The 19,855-nt window shown below is 34.7% G+C and overlaps 1 protein-coding gene across 1 annotated transcript in view; it reads left to right on the top strand.

Moving 5' to 3' along the window:
- Positions 1-19,855, top strand: part of MYO9A (myosin IXA) — a 232,246-nt gene that overhangs the window by 70,948 nt on the left and 141,443 nt on the right. The window contains exon 10 of the mRNA XM_044665785.1: positions 6,466-6,600. Within this exon, the coding sequence (XP_044521720.1) occupies positions 6,466-6,600 (135 nt within the window). The remainder of the gene's footprint in view (positions 1-6,465; positions 6,601-19,855) is intronic.

Below are 19,855 nucleotides of genomic sequence, written 5' to 3'. Positions count from 1 at the left end.
TGACCTTAAGGAGCTTAAGTCCTAGTGGGGAAAACAGCATATATGAATAATATATGACTAAGGATATAAGGTGCTTATGAAATGGAGGACCCTAGCAAATTGAGGGATCAAGAAAGGCTCCATAGAGAAGGTTACACTGATCTTGAAGGAATCCAGAGATTTTGAGAGTGAAGTGCATTATAATTTCATTTGTCTCATAGGTGCATTTGCAACTAGAAAATTGTTAGAATTCCATTTGTCCATGTGTTTTTCCCATCATATTGATCTCAAATTTTATGTGGATTTAGTTTATATTCAGCAACTTTGCTAGAGTTGTTTCAACTAATTTTTAGTTGATTATCTAAGTATACTATCAGTATATCCACAAAGAGTGATAGTTTGGTTTCCTCATTGCCCTACTCTTATTTTTCCATTTAGATTTCTTGTCTTACTGCTATTGCTAGCATTTTTAGTACAATACTGAATAATATTAGTGGTAATGGACATCTTTAAGATGCTCCTTATTGAGGTTTATTCCCATTATTGATAATACTTGCTCTTGGTTTTAGAAAAATAGTACTTTTAATTTTAAGACTATTCGTATGCTTTTTAATGTTTGCAATAGGAATAACTTGTATTTTCTGCATATTTATATAATCCTTTTATTTTATTATTTATATGGTCAGGTATGTACATCTTTTTTCTATATTGAACTAACCCTGCATTTCTCGTTATAAATCCTGCCTAGTTATAGTATATGACTGTTGTACTTTAATTTCCTTGTTAATATTTTAATTTAAGACCTTTACATTAATATTTGTGAGGGAAATTGATCTAAAATATCTTTCCCTGTTTTTTGCTCTCCCTGGTTTAGATATCAGAAACGTGCTTGTAAGTGTACGCTAGAAGGCCAAGTGGGATACAGACTTTGGAACCCCAAGATGCTGAAGGCAGTTGAGGACAGTTAGAACCAGGATATGTAAGGGGGAAATCCCCCAAGCAGAGGATACATTCTGGGTTTAGGGGTACTAGGGTGGAGAGTGGTGTGAATTAGACACTCCTTAGGCCTTAGCTATACTCCTCTTACCAGAAGTTTCCTTGTGCCTTACCTTGCTATTCTGAATATCATCTAATCCAGACTGCCCCTCTTTGACCTGCTTTCTACAGCTGCTATAAGATCCTGTAAGCAGTAGGCTGAGACTAAACATCATCTCTACAGCTCTAAAATCAACACCAGCTAAAATCCAGCTTATGCTTACTTATTTACTTATTTAGTTAGGTACTTGAGCAACAGAGTAGGAAGGGCAAAGAAGTTCTACCCTCAACTAAACCATTGAGTTGGGAAAGAATAATTCAATTCCTCTTGGGGAAGCCCTGGCCTTTCCCCTCAAAGTAGGAGCAACAAGGCCAGTGACATCTTGAGGGGAGTGCTTGCTTCAGTTACTGATTCTTCTATACCCATCCCCTACTTACAGTATGTGAGCCTGCAGTTCTCCCTCCAGCCTGTGCCTGTCAGCTCTTACATAGGCTAGAAAGAACTGGGCAGGACTCTTCTTTAATTTTTAAAAACAGTTTACACAGTATTGAATTAATTTTTTAAAAATGTTTGGGTAGATTTCACTTGTAAATCCATTTGGTCCTTGGTAGTTTTTCTCAGGGACCTCATTTATGATGTGTTTCATTTTTTCCCCTAAGGTAGAGTTATTTTAGTATTTTATTTCCTCTTTTCTTAAGATGGACAATTTACATTTTTGTAAATATCCATTTCACTTAGATTGTTTTATTGGTATATAATTGGCACAAGAATTCCTAGAATTGCTTAAATTTCATCCTCATTGCCAGTATACCAAAATTCATCCTTTTCAAAAAAACTTGATACTGGTAGTTTAATTTTCTTTCTTTTCTTAAAGCAAATTAACTAAATGTTTTATTTGTTTTGTTGTGCTTTTTCCTTCATAAAACCATTTGTTAATTTTGTTAGTTTAATGGGATTTTTTTAAACTTCCAGTTCTATTAATCTCTCCTTTGATTTTTCAGAATTTCTATTTTGGTGCTTAATTGGGTTTTGATTTGTTCTTTTTCTTTTTTAGTTGTGTGCTGAATTCAATGATCTACTCTGTCTTCTTTTACTGATGTAGACATTTAGGTATAAAATTTTCCCTTAAGTACTTCTTTGATTGCATCCTACAAATTTTGGAATGCTGTCTCAGTGTTGTCATTCTCTTTAATGAAATTATTGATTGTTTCTATGATTTTTTTCTTTGCCCCACTCATTCTTTAGGATCAGATTATTTAGTTTCCAATTAGTTTTTAAACTGTGCTTCCAAGACCCTTTATTGAATGTAATTTTTATTTCATTATGATTCAAAAAGGTTATATTTTTTTTTTGCATTTGTTAGTGACATTTATACCCTAATACATGGACAACAGTGTTTGAGAAGTTGTCATGTATAGCTGAGAAAAAGGTATACTTCTTTCTATTTCCATTCATTTTTCTGCAGAGGTCTATCATATATAACTTTTATAAAATTCTGTTCCTCTCATTAACTTGTTTCTTATTTATTTTATGGTTAGATTGATCTAATTTTGAGAGGGAACTTTCCCTGCATATTTCCCTTCATTTTCTCTTTTCTTCTGTTTATCCTTTATCTTTTTTCTAGTCTATCTTTCCTCAAAAGCTTTTTGATTTTAACCACTGCCTTCCCTTTTTATCATGGCCCCTTTTTCTTATACCTTTCCCCTACTGCTTCCTTGTTGAGTAAAACAGATTTCTACACTCAACCCAGTGTGTATATTTATTCCCTTTTTGAACAAGTTCAAATGGAAGCAAGTTTTAAGATTTAATGCCCTCCTATTTTACCGTCCTGTGTAAAGTTTTCTTCCTTCTGTACTACTTTTATATGAGATAAGTTGTCCCATTCCTCCTTTTCCTTTTCTCTTCTCTCAATGCAAACTTCTCACCCCTTCATTTCTTTTTTTCTCATTCCAGCATAATCAACTCATATCTTACCTTCTGTCTATGTAGACTTCCTTCTTTTGACTGCTCTAATAACAAAGAAGTTCTTAGGAGTTACATATATCATCTTCCCATCTAGGAATATAAACAGTGTAAACTCATATAAGCCCCTTATAGTTTCTCTTTAATTTTTTTTTTATGCTTCTCTATGAAAAGTGGAAAAGTGAAAATGAAAGCAGAAGAGGGACAGTAGGAGGCCACAGACTGACCTCCAGGACTTCCATGATTGATTACTGACAAATGAAACCGTGGATAAGGGTCCCTGCTATGGTCTAATAATTCTTAAATTATCTCTCCTAAATACATTTTCTAGATAATTTTTTCCTGATAAAATATTTCCCATTTTTTTCTATTTTTTCATTTTTTTCACTCTTTTATTATTTCTTAATGTCTCATGGAGTCATTAGCTTTTACTTGCTCAATTCTAGTTTTTAAGGAATTATTTTCATCTGGATCTTTTGTACTTCCTTTTCATTTGGCCAATTCTGCTTTTTATTGAGTTATTTTCATCTATGACATTTGACCCATTTTTTAAAGGGTTATTTCTTCATTTTTTGTTGTTATGACTACTTTACCAAGCAGCTTTCTTTTCATAATTTCTTACATATCTTTTTTCTTATCCCAATTTTTCCTTTACCACTTTAATTTGATTAAAAAACAAATTTTTTTTTTTACTCTTTCTTTAGCTGTTCCAGAAATTCTTTTTGGGCTTGTGTCCCTTCTACATTTTTCTTCAAGTATTTGCTTGTAGCTATTTTCATGGCTTTCACTTTTCTGAGTTTGTCTCTTAATCTTCCCTGTCACCATAGTAACCTTTTGTGGTCAGGTTCTTTTTGTTGTTGTTTGCTCCTTTTCCCAGTCTATTTCTTGATTTTGAATATTAAGTTAAGGTGGGGCTTTGTTCACTAGATGGAAGGTGGGAGTGGCACTGTCTTAAACTTTAGGCTTTTCTGTGCTATTGTTTAGGTGACCCTAGAAAGATATGGCCACTTCTCTGTTGGCATGTGCTTCCTTTCTGTCATACTGTTCCATGGTCTTTTGCTTCACATTCATTCAGATAATGCCTTCCAATTGTAGATGTCTTCTATCCCAGGGCCTCTTTTCTTCTATAATGCTTCACTTAAGGATATCATTAGCTCTCATTGCCCTCTATATGCTGATAATTCTCAAATCTACCTGTAATGCTGAATGTCTCTAACTGCCTTGCATCTTGAAACTAAATGTCCTATAGGCATCATAAATTCAATATGTCCAAAACAAAATTCCTTATCCTTCCCCCCCTAAGATGCCTCCTATTCATATCTTCCCTTTTACTATAGAGAGTAACACCACCTTCTCAGTCCCTCAGGCTCACAACCTTGATTCTTCACTATCTTTCTCTTCTCTTCCCATATCCAATCTCTTGCCAAGGCCTGCCAATTTTGCCTTTGTAGTATCTCTCAACATGTCCTCTTCTCTCATCTGATACTGCCTCCAACCTGGTATAAACTCTTATTTTTTTTGTTTTTCCAGCCTTGTCTTTTTCTCAATGTGTAATCACCTTATAGATTGTTGCCATTGTAATTTTCCTAAATCACAGATCTGACCAAGTTATTCCCCTACTCAGCTAACTCCAGTGTCATCTTTGGATAAAATATAAATTCCTTTCTTTAACTTATAAAAACTGGCTCCCTAACTATATAGTTTAATTGGACATTATACTCCTTTCTATTCTGTATTTTAGTCAAATTGACTTTCTTACTTTTCCTCACACAGTATATCATCTCCCTCCTCTTTAGCTTTGCAATGTATGTTCCACAAGCTTGGAATGAAATTCTTCTTATCTCTGCTTTAGAATCCCTCTCTTCCTTTTTTATAGTATAGCTCAGGCATCATTTTCTCTATTTAAAGCTTTTCCTGACCTCCATGAGTGCTACTGCCTCTCCTTCAGATTACTTGGTATTTAATGACTTTATATATGTATATGGACACATATTTTAACTTTATATTTGTCTTATTTATTTTCTGTCCTTGCCCATTATTCAGAATGTCAGTTCATTTCAAGTATGTATTTCATTGTTTGGAATTAGTGCTTGGTACATAGACAATAAATAAATGTCAATTGGAGCCTTAGTCTGCTTATTTGTAAAATAAGTATCCAACCTGGGATTGTTGTGATTCTTAATTGAGTAAATACTTACAAATCAATTAACAAATTTAATATAGTATACAGGTGAGGGCATGCAAAAAGGATAATAATGGTGATGACTGTAAAATACTAAACTTTGGTGGGGGAGTTTCTGTATCAGAAGCCAAGTTTTTTTGGATTTTGTTTAGTTTAAGTTGTTAAGTGTAGCAATGAGTATTCTTTTTAGTAGTTTAGCAGTAAAAAAAGAAAAAAAATGAGGCACAGCCAGGGGTATGACAAGCTATTGTGTAAATGGAATTAGCTCTAGCCCATTCATAGTCAAAAATCTACTTACCCTAGGCATCTAGATTATATCATCCCCACCTCCCTCAGTGGGGAGGGGAGATGAGTTAATCACAAGTGACAATAAGTAACAAATCAAGAACAAGGGACTGCCCTTTGGGCAGTCCAAATCAATGTAGAGGCTGCCATTTCTCCACTTGAATTAGAGGTGGACCCACAGGAATTGAGTAGAGACACTATCTCTTCAAGTATGTGGTTACTTCCTGGAGAGGCCTGGACTGAGAGAGAGTTAAAAGGCTAATAATAAACTAGGTTACAAGCCACAAGACCTTAGAAATCAGAGAGGCTATAAGCCTTCTTAAGCCAGAGTTTGGAAATGCCAAGAGCTAATTCCATTTACACACTCTATATGTCTTATTTAAATAGGAGATATCATGATTGTAGGCAATGGGGAAGCAGTCAGGCAAGGGGACAATGTCTAAATGAAAAACGATGATTATGCAACAATGACTTGGAATAAAAGGGAATTTTTTTTTCTTTGACACAGGATGGCCATTTCACCCTCTGAGGTTGGAACTAATGAGCTTGAGGAACCGGAAGGGTATTTAGGGATTTTGAAATGTGAAAGATGGTAGCTGACAATTAAGATGATCATATAGATAGGTTTTATTAGTCATTTCATTTAATTAATGGGAATTTTCTTTTTCTAACAGGTCAATTCACATATCTGAAATAGCACAATTTAATAATTTGATAAATCTACAGTCTCAAGTGGCATAAAAACTCCCTTCAGTGGTTCAGGTTACAATGCATGTATGCCTTTTCATCCAGTGTGACTCTTGTCCATGTCCTCACATAAAAATCCTGGGTTCACATACTAAATTAACTTAGATTTTATGTGTCTTCCTCAATTGTTTTTCTTCACAGGAACAAAAAAAAAAAGACTTCCTACCTCATTTCTAGAACTTTTTATTGGACTTTTAAAATGACCTTTAAAGCATAGTTAATACTCAAATAGTAAATGAACCCAATTTTTATTGCAATTTTAATTTTTTTATAGACATTGTCCATTGGAGTACTTGATATATTTGGATTTGAAGATTATGAAAGCAACAGCTTTGAACAATTTTGTATTAACTTTGCTAATGAGCGTTTACAGCACTACTTTAATCAACATATATTTAAACTGGAGCAGGTAAGTGCCAAAGTATTTGACATTTTTTGTAAGACACAGTCTTGTCCTCTTAGATTTAGATTCGCAAAGTTCATGTTTCTTTCTTTTATGCTAATGACTTCAAATTTAGCAGATGAAAAAAATAAAAAGCTTTTTCCTAAAGCTGTGTCACAAAGATAATTTATTATGCAAAATCATACTTGTTTCTTAAAATGGAGTTAACATTGCTTTGAACACCCAATATTTGTTTCCCTTGCGTAATTTTTTCTGTTATTTTTATTAGTGTATTTGGTTTTTATATGACATTCATTTCTGAATTTGCTTTTCCTTTCCCTCTATTTACTGAGCTCTGTCTTGTAGTTAAGTTTTAAAAAGAAGGAAGAATAAAAGCAGTTCAGCCACACGAAATAAGAATACGTTTGAGAATATGGACAAGATTCCACATTCATTTGCTCTCATCTCTAATGAAGGGAGGAAAGAGAATTTTCTAAAATTCTTTTAAGGATCTCTTTTTTTAAATTGTTTCTTCAATTATAATTTGGTATGTTGGTTTCTGGTTCTACTTCATTTTGGATCATTTCATGTGTCTCTATATGCTCTGAATTCTTCACATGTTATATCTTATGGCAAAATTATATTCCATTACATTAATGTGCTACAGTTTAACTATTCCCCAATTCATTGATTTTGTTTCCAATTATATGTTATGATAAAGGTTCAGCTATAAACACTGCATTAGGCTTTGGACTTTTTCTTATGTTTTTAGCCTTATTGGGCTATAGTTGCATGACATTTTTATTCAATTCCGTGTTTTTACTATTGTCTGAATCATTGTGTTTAAGATCAGGAATAGATTCCTGTTACTCATCTGAGATCTCTAGACTAGATCAGAATATTTGGATTTTTCTAGCTCTCTCCCTTAACCAGATGTTTGCTTCTCTGCCTCAGTTTCTGATGATCTCACTCCCTTCCTTCATACTTTCACTCCTCCTTTTCCCCTCCCCACTCCATATCATTTCTTAGAAAATTTTCCTGGAGTAGCAAGGTCATAGGAGGTCAACATCCAGAGTAGCCAAGGATAGGAAGCAGCAATAGGTTATAATCTGCATCATGAAAGGGAACTTATAGATCAGTGAGGTCACAGAACTATCAGAGTATCCCAAAACTCTCAGTGTGTTTTTAAGCTATAAAAATTCAAACCTGCACTGCCTATATTTCTTATATTGATAAATAATTCCTCTATCTTAAAATATTTTATTTTTTAATATTTTGAAAGATATCCCATTGTTATCTTGTTTCAGTGGAGTTCCCTGAGAAATTATCTTGTATACTCTTCTATTCTTTTTATATGTAATATTCTATAAACTAACGCATAGTTGAATAAATAACTTTTAAATTAGAATAAATGTTTTAGGAGATAAGTATTTCTTTTGTAAGTTTACTAAAAAATCGTCCTAGGTACAATTCCCATAGACAGTAAAACAGGTATGATACACATCTCTTCCTGTTCCTACATTTTCTTTTTTTTGGTGAACTTAATTATCAACAAACCCACATTTCATTATATGCATGTATGTGTAAATTTATTTAAATTAATTAACCTAGCTGCAGTTTGTGTTTCTTACACATTTTTTTCCTCTGCATTTAAAAATATTTTATTGTATACATATCACTTCCTTTTAACCTGTTCTCCATCCCCACACCAAGTAGAAAACCTGCTTTTTAACAAATATTTTCAAAACATATTGGGTTCTTTAATTGCTCATTTTGTTACCTTTCTCTAGTCCATTACCCACTTTGTCAGGATCTGGGCAGTATATTTCAGTATCAGCCCCTTGAAGTCAGTATTATTCTCTGTGAGTCCTGAGGCTTTCTAAGTTGTTTTCCTACATAATATTATTTTTATCATCTAAATTGCTTTCCTGGCTTAGTTTATTTTAATTTAGTAAAAATCTTCTTATGTTTTCACTGAATCCATCTTATTTATCATTTCATATGATGTAATATTATGTTAATATGTTATAATTGTTTCAACCTAATAAGTGACATCTATTTTGTTTCTAGTTCTTTGCTAAAACAAAACATGCTACTGTGAACATTGTATATAGACATATTGTAATGTGCTGAATAATACGTATTATATTTTGCATTATACATAAGATTGTATATGTGGCTCCTTTATGTCCTTTCTTGAATCTCCTTGAGATAAATGCATAACAATGGTTTCTCTGCATCAGAGGGTTTGTATATTTTAGTGAATTTTTGAGTATAACTCTTAAGTTGTTTACCAGAATGATTCATCCAGTTCACAACTCAACCAATAGCAAATTATAATGTACCTGCTCTCTTATAATAATCCTTCCAGCAATTGCTCTCTTCTCTTTTATTGTGTTTGTCAATTTGTTAGGTGTAAGTTGAAACCTCATAGTTATTCATTTTACATTTCTCTACTCATTTGCTATTTTGAACATTTTTTTATCTTCCATACCTAGATATTGTAGTTTTTTCTGAGTATTATTTCACCAATCCTGTGATCTCTTTCTCTTTAACAGGTGTGTTTTTTCCCTCGTTTCCTCAACTCCCTTTAGAGAAGAAAATAGAAAAAATATTTCTTGTATCAAGTGTGTGTAGTCATATAAAACATTTTTCACATTAGCCATGTCATTCATACACACACACACACACACACACACACACACACACACACACACACACACACACTTAAAATTTTCCTTTTTTTAGCCAGTCACTTCTCTGTTCTGAGGTAGATTGCACCCCTGCCACCATAATTGCTCTTTTTCTCAGGACTGGTTTTTTGTTTGATCATTTTTCTAGCCTGCTTCTTGACTTCATGCTTATTGAAGGCATTTCTGCCATACTTCTGGAGGGAATTTCTGAGCTAGTCCTTTTACTGCAATCTTGGAGTATCAAGTCTAGTGTTTTTCCAGGATATTGGGGATAGGCTGGAGACCTTCAAGTTTTCAGAGTTCTCTGATTGAGGTAAAATCTGATTGCTTCCCCCTTGGTTTGGGCTCTGAACATTTTTGGCCTGAGTTTGGTCACAACAGCAATAGATTGCTGCTGGACTCAGCCCCTATCATTCAAGTAGAAAATTCTACTAGTTTAGAGTGACAAAAGTATAAGCTTCCCTTTGGTCTGGGAATAATTCCTGGCTATCCTCTAGGCCAGGTAAGATGTGGAGATTGAGATTCTACTCTGCTATCTCTGAGTCAAACCACCATTGCTGCTGGCTTTTGAACTTCCTCCTTTCTCAGTATATGAGGTAGGATCTCCATGTCTGGGGATCTTGCCATCATGGGCAGATCCCCTTCTCAGTCTGGCCTGGATCTCTAACCAAGAAATAAAGAGTGAACAATAATGCTATCACTTGACACCTGTTCCTGTCAGAGTGGCATGGACCTACCATTGCCCTGCTGCTCAACCTCTTTTAGTGTGTTGGGAAGCTCAACGTGGTTCCCTTCCCCAACCTAGTCCCCAGTCTATTTCTCTCCCTATGCTGCCTTGGATTAGACAAAGGACTTCCTCAGAGATTTTCTGGATTTCCTCTTTAGGAGACAATCTAGTACATTTCCTTGATCTGGTGGAGAAGTGTTGTAGATAGCGGTTCAACTTTCTGTTAGTCAGCCATTTCAACTTCTTCTCTCCATATATTAATAATTCAAGATTTCTATTCAATTTTGGCCCTTTTCAATCATAAATTTTTTGAGATTTTCCATTACCGTTAAGTTTCTTTTCTCCTCATAATATCTTTTTTTCTATAGGATTATTTTTTATTAGATTCTATTGTGTTAGATTTATTTTTGTTTGTGACTTTTTTCCTATTATTTTTGGAATATTATATTCTTTTATAGAAGCAATTGCCATGCCAAATCTTTTGTGATCCTTACTGTGATTGCTTGATAGTTGAACTCTCATTTTTGCTGCTTCCATATTTTGTCTTTGATCAGAAAACTCAGGATTTTGGTCATGGCTTTCCTGGAATTTTTCATTTGGGGGTTACTTTCATGGAGTGACAGTTGGATTCTCTGTATTTGCACTTTTGCATTTTGGTCCTACTAGATCTAGATATTTTAAACTAATAATATGTTATATTGTATTTTTTTAAGGGGGAAGGAAGTATGATTTTCAGGTTGCACGGTGATTCTTAGATTGACTCTCCTAGACCTGTCTTCCAGGTCAGTTGTTTATCTCGAGTATACGAGTAATATCTCGTATTTTCTTCTTTTTGTTTTTATCTTTTGGTTTCATTATTCCTTGTCTTAGGATGTCCTTGCTTTCTCTTTGGTTCATTTTAATTTTCAAGAAGTTTAACTCTTGGGATAGATTTTATTACTGTTTATTCTAAGCTATAATTCACCTTGTCCTTTTTAGCTGTCATTTATTTTAATATTCCATTTTCTATCTCTTGTTTCATTTTTTCCAGGTACTATTGTAGTCCTTGTGGCTAGATCATTTCTTTTCACCGAGGCTCTGCTGGGACTTGTTGTAAAGTTATTCTTTTCTTCTGAGTTTACCTATTGCGCTTCTCTCAGTCCAAGGTATTTCTTCACTGTGTTGAGTGTTTTCTTCTTTATACTCATATCTCCAACCTTAGTTTGGTTTAGGGCTTTTTGTCTGGATTAGAATTTTTTGCTTTCTGTACTCTTGGTTACTATGGGCAGACCCTACTTGGCCTTAGATGTGATGACTGAACTAGATGCTGCCATCTGCAGAAATTTCCAAGTTTTGTTTGAATTTCATATTGCTTAGACTTTATCTTCAGGCCTTTTGCTCTTTCTCATGTCTCTTCCTCATACAGTTATAAGTTTAGTGTTGTCTCTATCCTTTGCTATGGTTATGATAGACTCTAAACATATATTGTTGACTGTAGTAGTAGGATGCTTCATTTAAGACCCCAAATGTTTTGCTTCACAGATGCTATCCTAGCTGTTCCTTTTGCTGTGTCTCCTATGTATTTTGGATACTGGGGGTCCCCGAGTGTTAATTTGGCTTTGCCTCTTGCTGTGTTTCAGTCCAGGCTACCTGGGCGCTAGTGTGAACCTCTTTTGTAGAGAAGCCCAAGTCTTACATACCTCCCTTCATTTACTATTCTTTTATTATTTATATTGATAGTGCTTAAAATAGTTTTCTCATTTGATTACCGTGTTAGGTATTATATAGACAGTCAATCTGTACATCCACTTTTAGGATTTCTTTCCTCTGATTTCTTTACTTCTCAAGACTTTGGGGTAACATTTTTATTGTTATTGTTTTTTGTTATCTCTTTGCTCTCATTTTAATTCAATGAAGTTGATATAAAAACATCCCCAGTACAGGTCATTGGCCTATTATTCTTTCGAGTTTAATATTCTTCGGACTATTGCATAGGCTGGTAAAATGACTGCATTTTGCGATATAATAAAAGCATTTGAATGTGTAAGCTTGTCTTCTGAAAGCATCTTCATGACAGTTGTTATAGCAGACAGGGTGGCAGAAATAATAATGCATTTCATCTTATTTCTACATGGTTTTGACTTCTTTCTCTAGACCTCTATATTTTGTAAGCTTTTCATCTGATCAGCTTAGCAATTAAGAGTATTTCAGATTACAACATCTGATAGAAGTCATTGTTGCATTTTTTTTAATTTTTTTTTTATTTTAAACCCTTAACTTCTGTGTATTGACTTATAGGTGGAAGAGTGGTAAGGGTGGGCAATGGGGGTCAAGTGACTTGCCCAGGGTCACACAGCTGGGAAGTGTCTGAGGCCGGATTTGCATTGTTGCATTTTTAACGGGTCACATGTGGACACACAAAATTTTCACAGGCAGAATAAAAGAAGACCCTACCACCACACTCCCTTACACATAGGATCATAAAAGAAGGAATACGAAAAGATTGATTTCACAGAAACCTGAACTTAAACAAGTGCTGAGTGAGATGGGGAGAAGCTGGAGAATAAATTATGTAGTAACAACATTGTGAAAATGAAAATTTTTGAGACATGTACTTTTATAAACCATGATTTGATAAACCATGATTTCAGATGACTGATGATAATAAAGCATGCTACCTACCTCCTGAGAGAGAGGAAATAGATTAATAGGCAGAATGATACACATTTTTGGTCATGGCCAGTATGGAAACTTGTTTTTCTTGACTTGTTATAAAGATTTTGTTGATTGTTTTTTCTAGTGAAGAACAGCAAAAAAATGCTTGATCATTGAAAAATTAGATTTTTAAACAATTTTTATGGATCTCTGTTATGTGAGTGATTGTGGACAACAGTATCATCTGTGATAAACACTTATTTATTAAATTGTCAAAGATATTTTGAGATCTTTGTAGTACAGGGATTTATTATATGTTAGTTTATTAAAAATATCAAGTTTGATATATAATTTTGGCCTTTATATGCCATGTTTTCATAGATATGTGGTACATTAGGTGCTACATTTTTACAGCCTGAGGTGATATGTTGTGGGATTTCTTTTGTTCACATTCATAATCTTCATTGATCATTAGGTAGTGGTTCCTTATAATTTAAGGAATTTGAGAATAAGAAGGGATCTGGTTCATCACTTTGTGAAAGGAATCCCTACTGTTACATATTAGATGATGTAATCTTTCTGTAATGTCTGGTAGCAATACCTGCTCTTGAATCTCAATCATAGGCCCCTTTTTTGTAAATAATCTCTTAAGATCTAGCTGTTTGTTCAGTAATTTTGTTTGTTTATTTTTGGTCGTGTTATTATTTTCATTGTTATTTTCTTAAATTGTTACAAAATACTAGAATATAGAATAGTTCCATAATCCTCTTTTTTCTAATTTATAGGCTGATAACACACATGTGATTTATTTTAAAATTTTCTTCATTTCATGAATCACCATCATTATACTTTCCCATTCTTGTAAATATCTAGCATCTAGAAGAAAAGAATAAATAAACTATCTTGTTTACCTTTCTTAGAATCACTTATATACTGGATTTGATAAAAGTAGTACTCTAATAAGATTTAGCTTTTCATCAACTTTGTAATAGATAACCATAATCACTTACATCAATAATATCATTAACTACCATTCATAAATGCTTTTAAGATTTGCAGAGTGGAAGGATTATAGAAAAGTTGTGGTATACTAGAAAGCAAAATGTCTCTGGACCCATGTATGTGCTCCATTGGACCTTAACATTACCCTCTCTGCTTAGGCTATAGGAAGAATCAATAGAGTCTTAACTCAAAAACCTATGGAGGCACTCTTAAGTCCCTTAGAGATCTTGAGATAGACACATTGCAGAGTCAGGTAGAGGGAGTGCTAAGTGAAATGGGTAAAGCACATACATCTGCCCTTAGAGCCTTTGAGATATTTCCAGCACTTCTTATTTGAGTTCTCCAGTACCTAAATCTAGTCATGTCAGCCCTCCCTGTAGCCTATAGATGGAAGAAAACTATTTTGGGGTCTTCTAGATAGATACTGCTTAGCACTGAGACTTCTTCTAAGTCATGGTTGGCTGGAAACAACACCCTTAGTGCATTTTGGTTGGTTCAACCTCAGCACTTGGAAAACCAGGCCCTGAGTCCAGCCTAGTCCCAATAGGGCACCAACCCAATCCTAGTCAAGCTAAGCCTTTGGGAGTTCTTAGTTGATTTATTTCAGCACTGCTTGGGGTGGGGGAGGGGCTTGAGCATAGCTCAGTCCCAGAAACAACCTGAAACGGGCCTGACCTAGAAGAAAAAACAATCTTAGAGCATTCTCAGATTTCCAGCAGGGTGCCACTATCCCTAGCCTAGCTTTCAGGAAAAGACCCTAGACAAAATCCATTTCTAACATTTCCTGAAACCTATAATGGAAGCTTAACGTAGGAAGAGAGATCACAATGCCCCAGGTAAGAGGAACTTCCTAAGCAGATCTTTGGAGTTTCTTGAAGGAGGGCACTAGTCTTTGCCTACTATAGTCCAGAAGTTCAGGCTTTGCCTCTTCAGTTGTAAACCTTGACACCAACCCAGCTTACCCTCCAATCATGAGGAAAGAAAGAAAAATTCTACCTACTGTAAGGAACTACCTTGATTTGATTATGCGCAGGGAATAAACCCCAAAGAAGGTATCAATCCCACACTAAACTCAGGTAAAGCATCATCAAAAATAAAATGTGACACCATAGGACAGTGAAAAACCTCATGTGAGAACTGAATAAATTGAAAATGAGAAGGGGACAGATAGAAATCAATGATTCAATACAAAAAGGAATATCAAAAAAATAAAATTTTAAGACTAAAAATCTAAGAAATATAATATCAAAAACACCAGATCTGGAAAACAGGTCAAGGAGATATAATCCAAAAATTATTATACTCTTAGAAAATGATGATCAAACAAAAAAATATATATATACTACATTTTTGAAAATTGCTCAAAACCTCTTAGAAAATTGCCTCATAGAAACAAAAATCAAAGTAGACTCTCTCAAAAATGAAAATGCCCAGAAACATAGAGGTTAAAGTTCAAAGAAGTAATACCTGTCAAAAAGAAGTTCACCTACCAAGGAGCCACAATAACAATTACGAAAGATTTGGTAGCTGCCAGTTTAAAGTAGAGGTAATCCTAGAATATATTTCAAAAGGAAAGAGAAAAAGGTTTACAATCAATTTACAATAAACATTTATTAAATGCCTACCAAGGAAGGAAAACTTATTTAGAGCAAAACTAAGTATACTTCTACATTGGGGGGAAAAATGAATCTTTAATAGAATAGAATATTTCCAAGCATTTTGGTGAAAAGGAGTAGAGCTGAATAGATATTTGGAAATGGAAATGCAGTTGCCAAGAGAAATTTAGAAAGGTACACATATTTGTATCATATACATTAAATAAGTGTGAGCAATTATTTAATCAAGGGGAATATGATATAAATTCTCAGAAAAATTAAAACTTGAGGATCACGTGGGTTTTATTCCACATTAATGGTGTTAGGAAAAAAAGATAAATAGGAGTGGTGGGCTATACTGAGGAAAAAAGAGGAAGAAGGGGAACAAAATTACTTGCATAATTGAGATACATTAAGTGAAGAATACACACACACACACACACACACACACACACACACACACACACACACACACACACACTTATGATAGGTATGAGAATTTATAATTCAGTCCTGAATGTTGGAGAAAGGAATGTAAGAGGAAAATTAAAAGGAAGAAAAAGTAAAAATATACATTCAGAGAATAAGATGAGAATAGCTATCAGATGGGAAAGAAACTGTTTTGACTTATAAGATTACAAAGCACATTCCTATTTCATAAATTCTTTCACCTTGAGTACCAAAAACACTTTCTCTTTTTTTCACCCACCCCTCCTCTCACATTATCCCCTACATAAAAACATAGTAATAGGTCTCAAAACACTGTTTCTAGGAAAAGACATGCTGTTTTCTAACAGGGCATATTCCCTAGCTGTCTTCCATACCTGGACTGAGTGCTCGCTCTCTCTCTCTCTCTCTCTCTCTCTCTCTCTCTCTCTCTCTCTCTCGCTCTCTCTCGCTCTCTCTCGCTCTCTCGCTCTCGCTCTCTCGCTCTCTCGCTCTCTCTCTCTGTCTCTGTCTTTCCCTCTCCCTCTCCCCTCCCTCCCTTTTGGTTTTCCTAGCTTCCTTTAAGCCCCAGCTCAAATTCTATCTACTGTGGCAGTGATGGGCAAACTTTTTAAAGGGGGGGGGGGGGCAAAGGAAAGGAAATGCTCATCTGTCAGTCTGTTTCTAAGGCAACTCTTTCTAAGTTTCATTGTATTGTATCCTACTCATTGTATTCATCAGATTAGGAATGATGTCAAGGTCCTGGATGGAACATTTCAGGGGGCTGCATCTGGCCCACGGGCCATAGTTTGCCCAGCACTGGTCTATGGGAAGTCTTTCTTAATGCCCTTTAATTTTAGTGCCCTTTCTCTACTGATTAGCTCCAGTTTATCAAGTATATATGTTCACCTATATTTGTATTTTTGCTTGCCCCTCATTAGACTTTGAACTCCTTGAGAACAAAGGCTGTTTTTCATATGTATGCTTACTGCTAACTACAGTGCCTGACATATTGTAGGTGCTTTAAAAATGTTTATTAACTGATTGACAATTTAGGTAAATTCAATTTTTTCTACAACCTTGTTCTTATTTGTGAAGAGAAAAAAATACAAGGAGACAGGATAGAGGGAAATACACAATCAGTTATTATAACTATAAATGTGAATTGATAAACTCTATGAAAGCAAGAAGATAAATGAATAGATTAGAAAATGAAAAGCTACAATATCCTAGCTATTCTCAACAACACAGTGATTCAAAATTCCAAAGAACTTAAGTTGGAAAATGGTATCTACCTCCAAAGAAAAACGGATGGAGTCCAAATGCAGATGGAAGCATGCTTTCTTTTCAAAACAAAAAGGTTTGGGTTTTTTTTTGGGGGGGGGGGAGGTTGGTCTGTGTTTTCTTTTGCAACATGGATAATATGGAAATATATTTTGCTTGACTATTTAAAGTTGCTTTTTAGAGGAGTAAGAATCTGAAATCCTTTCCTCCTCTCCCTCTCCCCCTCATTAGGCATGTGGTGAAAGAAACTGTAGACAAAAAAAAGCATGAAAAGAATAAAAGTGAAAAAGTATGTTTCAATCTGCATTCAGGTTCTATTAATTCTTTTTCTGGAGGTTAATAGCATTTTCATTATGTATCCTTCAGAATTGTGATGGATCTTTGTATTGCTGAGAATAGCCACCTTCTTTACAGTTGTTTGTTGTACAATATTGTTGTTGTAGTATATCCAATGTTCTCTTGCTTCTGTTCACTTTGAATCAGTTTGTTTTCAGAAAGTGTTCTGCTTATAGCATAATAGTATTCTATCACAATCATATACCACAACTAGTTCAGCCATTTCCTACCTTTTGGGCATAGTGAACTTAAAATAAAAAAAAACTAGTGGAAAAAATTGTTTTTACATGTAATTGGAAAGTATATAATAATTAAAAGAAAAGGAAGTGCAATGAGCTGGAAAGTCTTAATTCCTGTCTTCTGTAAGATAAAGCTTTGGGAGGAAGTAAATTATCCCTCTAGCCTCCAGCCCTCTAATCAGAGAGGGGAGAGAAGGCTGAGTTGGGTAGGAATAATATTGACTATTCAAGACTATAGGCACTGTCATATTGGCCAATCTGCTAGATTTGAGGTGGTACCTCAGAGTTTTTTTGATCTGCATTTCTCTAATCAGGAGGGATTTATAACACTTTTTCATGTGATTATTGATAGTTGATAAATACATTTAAATCTATAAAACCATCAAAATCTAATAACTAGTCAAAATAGTAAGTCAGGAATGCATAGGAAACAATGAAAAAAAGTGAGAACCCTACTGTAGGGCACTCAATAGTATTTGGAGGGGACAGCTAAGTGGCTCAGTGGATTGAGAGCTAGACCCAGAGATTGGAGGTCTTGGGTATAAACCTAGCCCCAGATACTTCTTTGCTGTGTGACTCTGGGCAAATCATTTAACCCCCATTCCCTAACTCTTACCACTCTTCTGCCATGGAATCAATTTACAGTATTGATTCTAAGGCAGAAGGTAAGGGTTTTTAATATATTTATATTATATCATATGTACACACACACACACACACACACACACACACACACATATAAAATGTAATTTAGTGCAGGGGGGAGGGGGAGAGATTAATTAATCAGTCAGTGGAAATAGAAGCAAACCAACACAGTAGCATAGTGTTTTTATAAACCTGAAGACGTCGGGCACTGGGGGAAGAACTAGATATTTCACAAAAACTGAAGAGAAAATTGGACAAATCTTGAGAGTAATTAGGTTTAGATCACTTCATATCACATATCTAAAAAAACTCCAAGTGGATAGATGATCTAGATATAAAAAGTCACATCATGAATTAGAAGAACAAAGAAGAATTTGCCTTTTCGATTTATTAATAAGGGAAAAGTTCATAATTAAGCAAGTGATAGAGAAGAGAAGATGAAATGGAACAATTATGATTATATGGAATTTAAAGATTTTGGACAAGCAAATTTAATTCAGAAGGGAAACATTTTTGCAATAAGTTTCTCTGCTAAAAGTCTCCTTTCCAAGATAGTAAGGAACTAAATCAAATTTGTAAGTCTAAAGCCATTCTCCTATAGAAAAATGGTCAAAGCATATGAACAACCACTTTTCAAAGGAAGAAATCTAAGCTATTAGCAACCATATGAAAATAAAGTTCTAAATCACTAATAAAGAAATGTAATATTAGGCCTTATTCCCTTATCAGTTTATTATCCTACTCTCCCACTCTCCATAGTAACTCTTCCAAAGTTTTTCATCCCTTTTCAAACCTTCCATGGTTCTCCCTCACTCCCATATCTCATAGAGAACCTTGCCTTATATTTTTAGAAAAGAGACCCATTCCCCATTCAACTGACTTCTGTGGCTAATGCTTCAATTTATCCAGGTAATCCTTTTTTATTCAATCAGCTCAAACTAATTGCCTCCTGTCATCTCCACCCTTTCACTTATTTTCAGTCTCTTCCTTTCTGCTACCTCATTTCCTGCTACCTACAAGCATGCCCAGGTCTCTCCCATCCTCAGAAATTCTCACTTGATCTTCCATCCATGCTAATTATTGTCATATATATATATATATATATATATATATATATATATACACACACACACACACACACACACACACACACACACACACACACACACACACACACACACACACATGTATATACTCTTCTGCCTTTTGTAGCTAAACTCTGCAAAAAACCCATCTACTGTATTGGTGCCTTCACTTTCTTCTTAAGCTCTTTATAGTCTGGATTCTGACTTTATCATTAGACCAAAACTGTTCATTCTAAAGTTACATATGATCTTATAGTTGCCAAATCCAATAGCCTCAACTCATTCCTCATTCTCCTTGATCTCTCTTCAGCCCTTGAGAATACTGATCACTTTTTCCTCCTTGGTACTGTCTTTTCTCCAGGTTTTTGAGATATCACAGTCCTGGTTCTTCTACATAACCCTTCATTCTGTGTCTCCCTTGCCGAATCCTATTCTAGATCATACCCTTAGGGTTCTATCCTGGACCCTTTTCTCCTTCTAGACTACTTCAGTTATTGATTTCATCAACTCTCATGGATTTAATTGTCATGTCTTTGCTTATGATTCTCAAATCTTCCTAACTTTCCCCATTTGGGTATTTTCTCTGGCTGTCTTCCTTGCCTGGAATACTTTCTCT

This window comes from Gracilinanus agilis, chromosome 2 (genome assembly GCF_016433145.1).
Source record: "Gracilinanus agilis isolate LMUSP501 chromosome 2, AgileGrace, whole genome shotgun sequence".
Taxonomy (NCBI): domain Eukaryota; kingdom Metazoa; phylum Chordata; class Mammalia; order Didelphimorphia; family Didelphidae; genus Gracilinanus; species Gracilinanus agilis.
The sequence above is the reverse complement of the archived record's forward strand: the minus strand, read 5'-3'. Positions and strand labels throughout refer to the sequence as shown.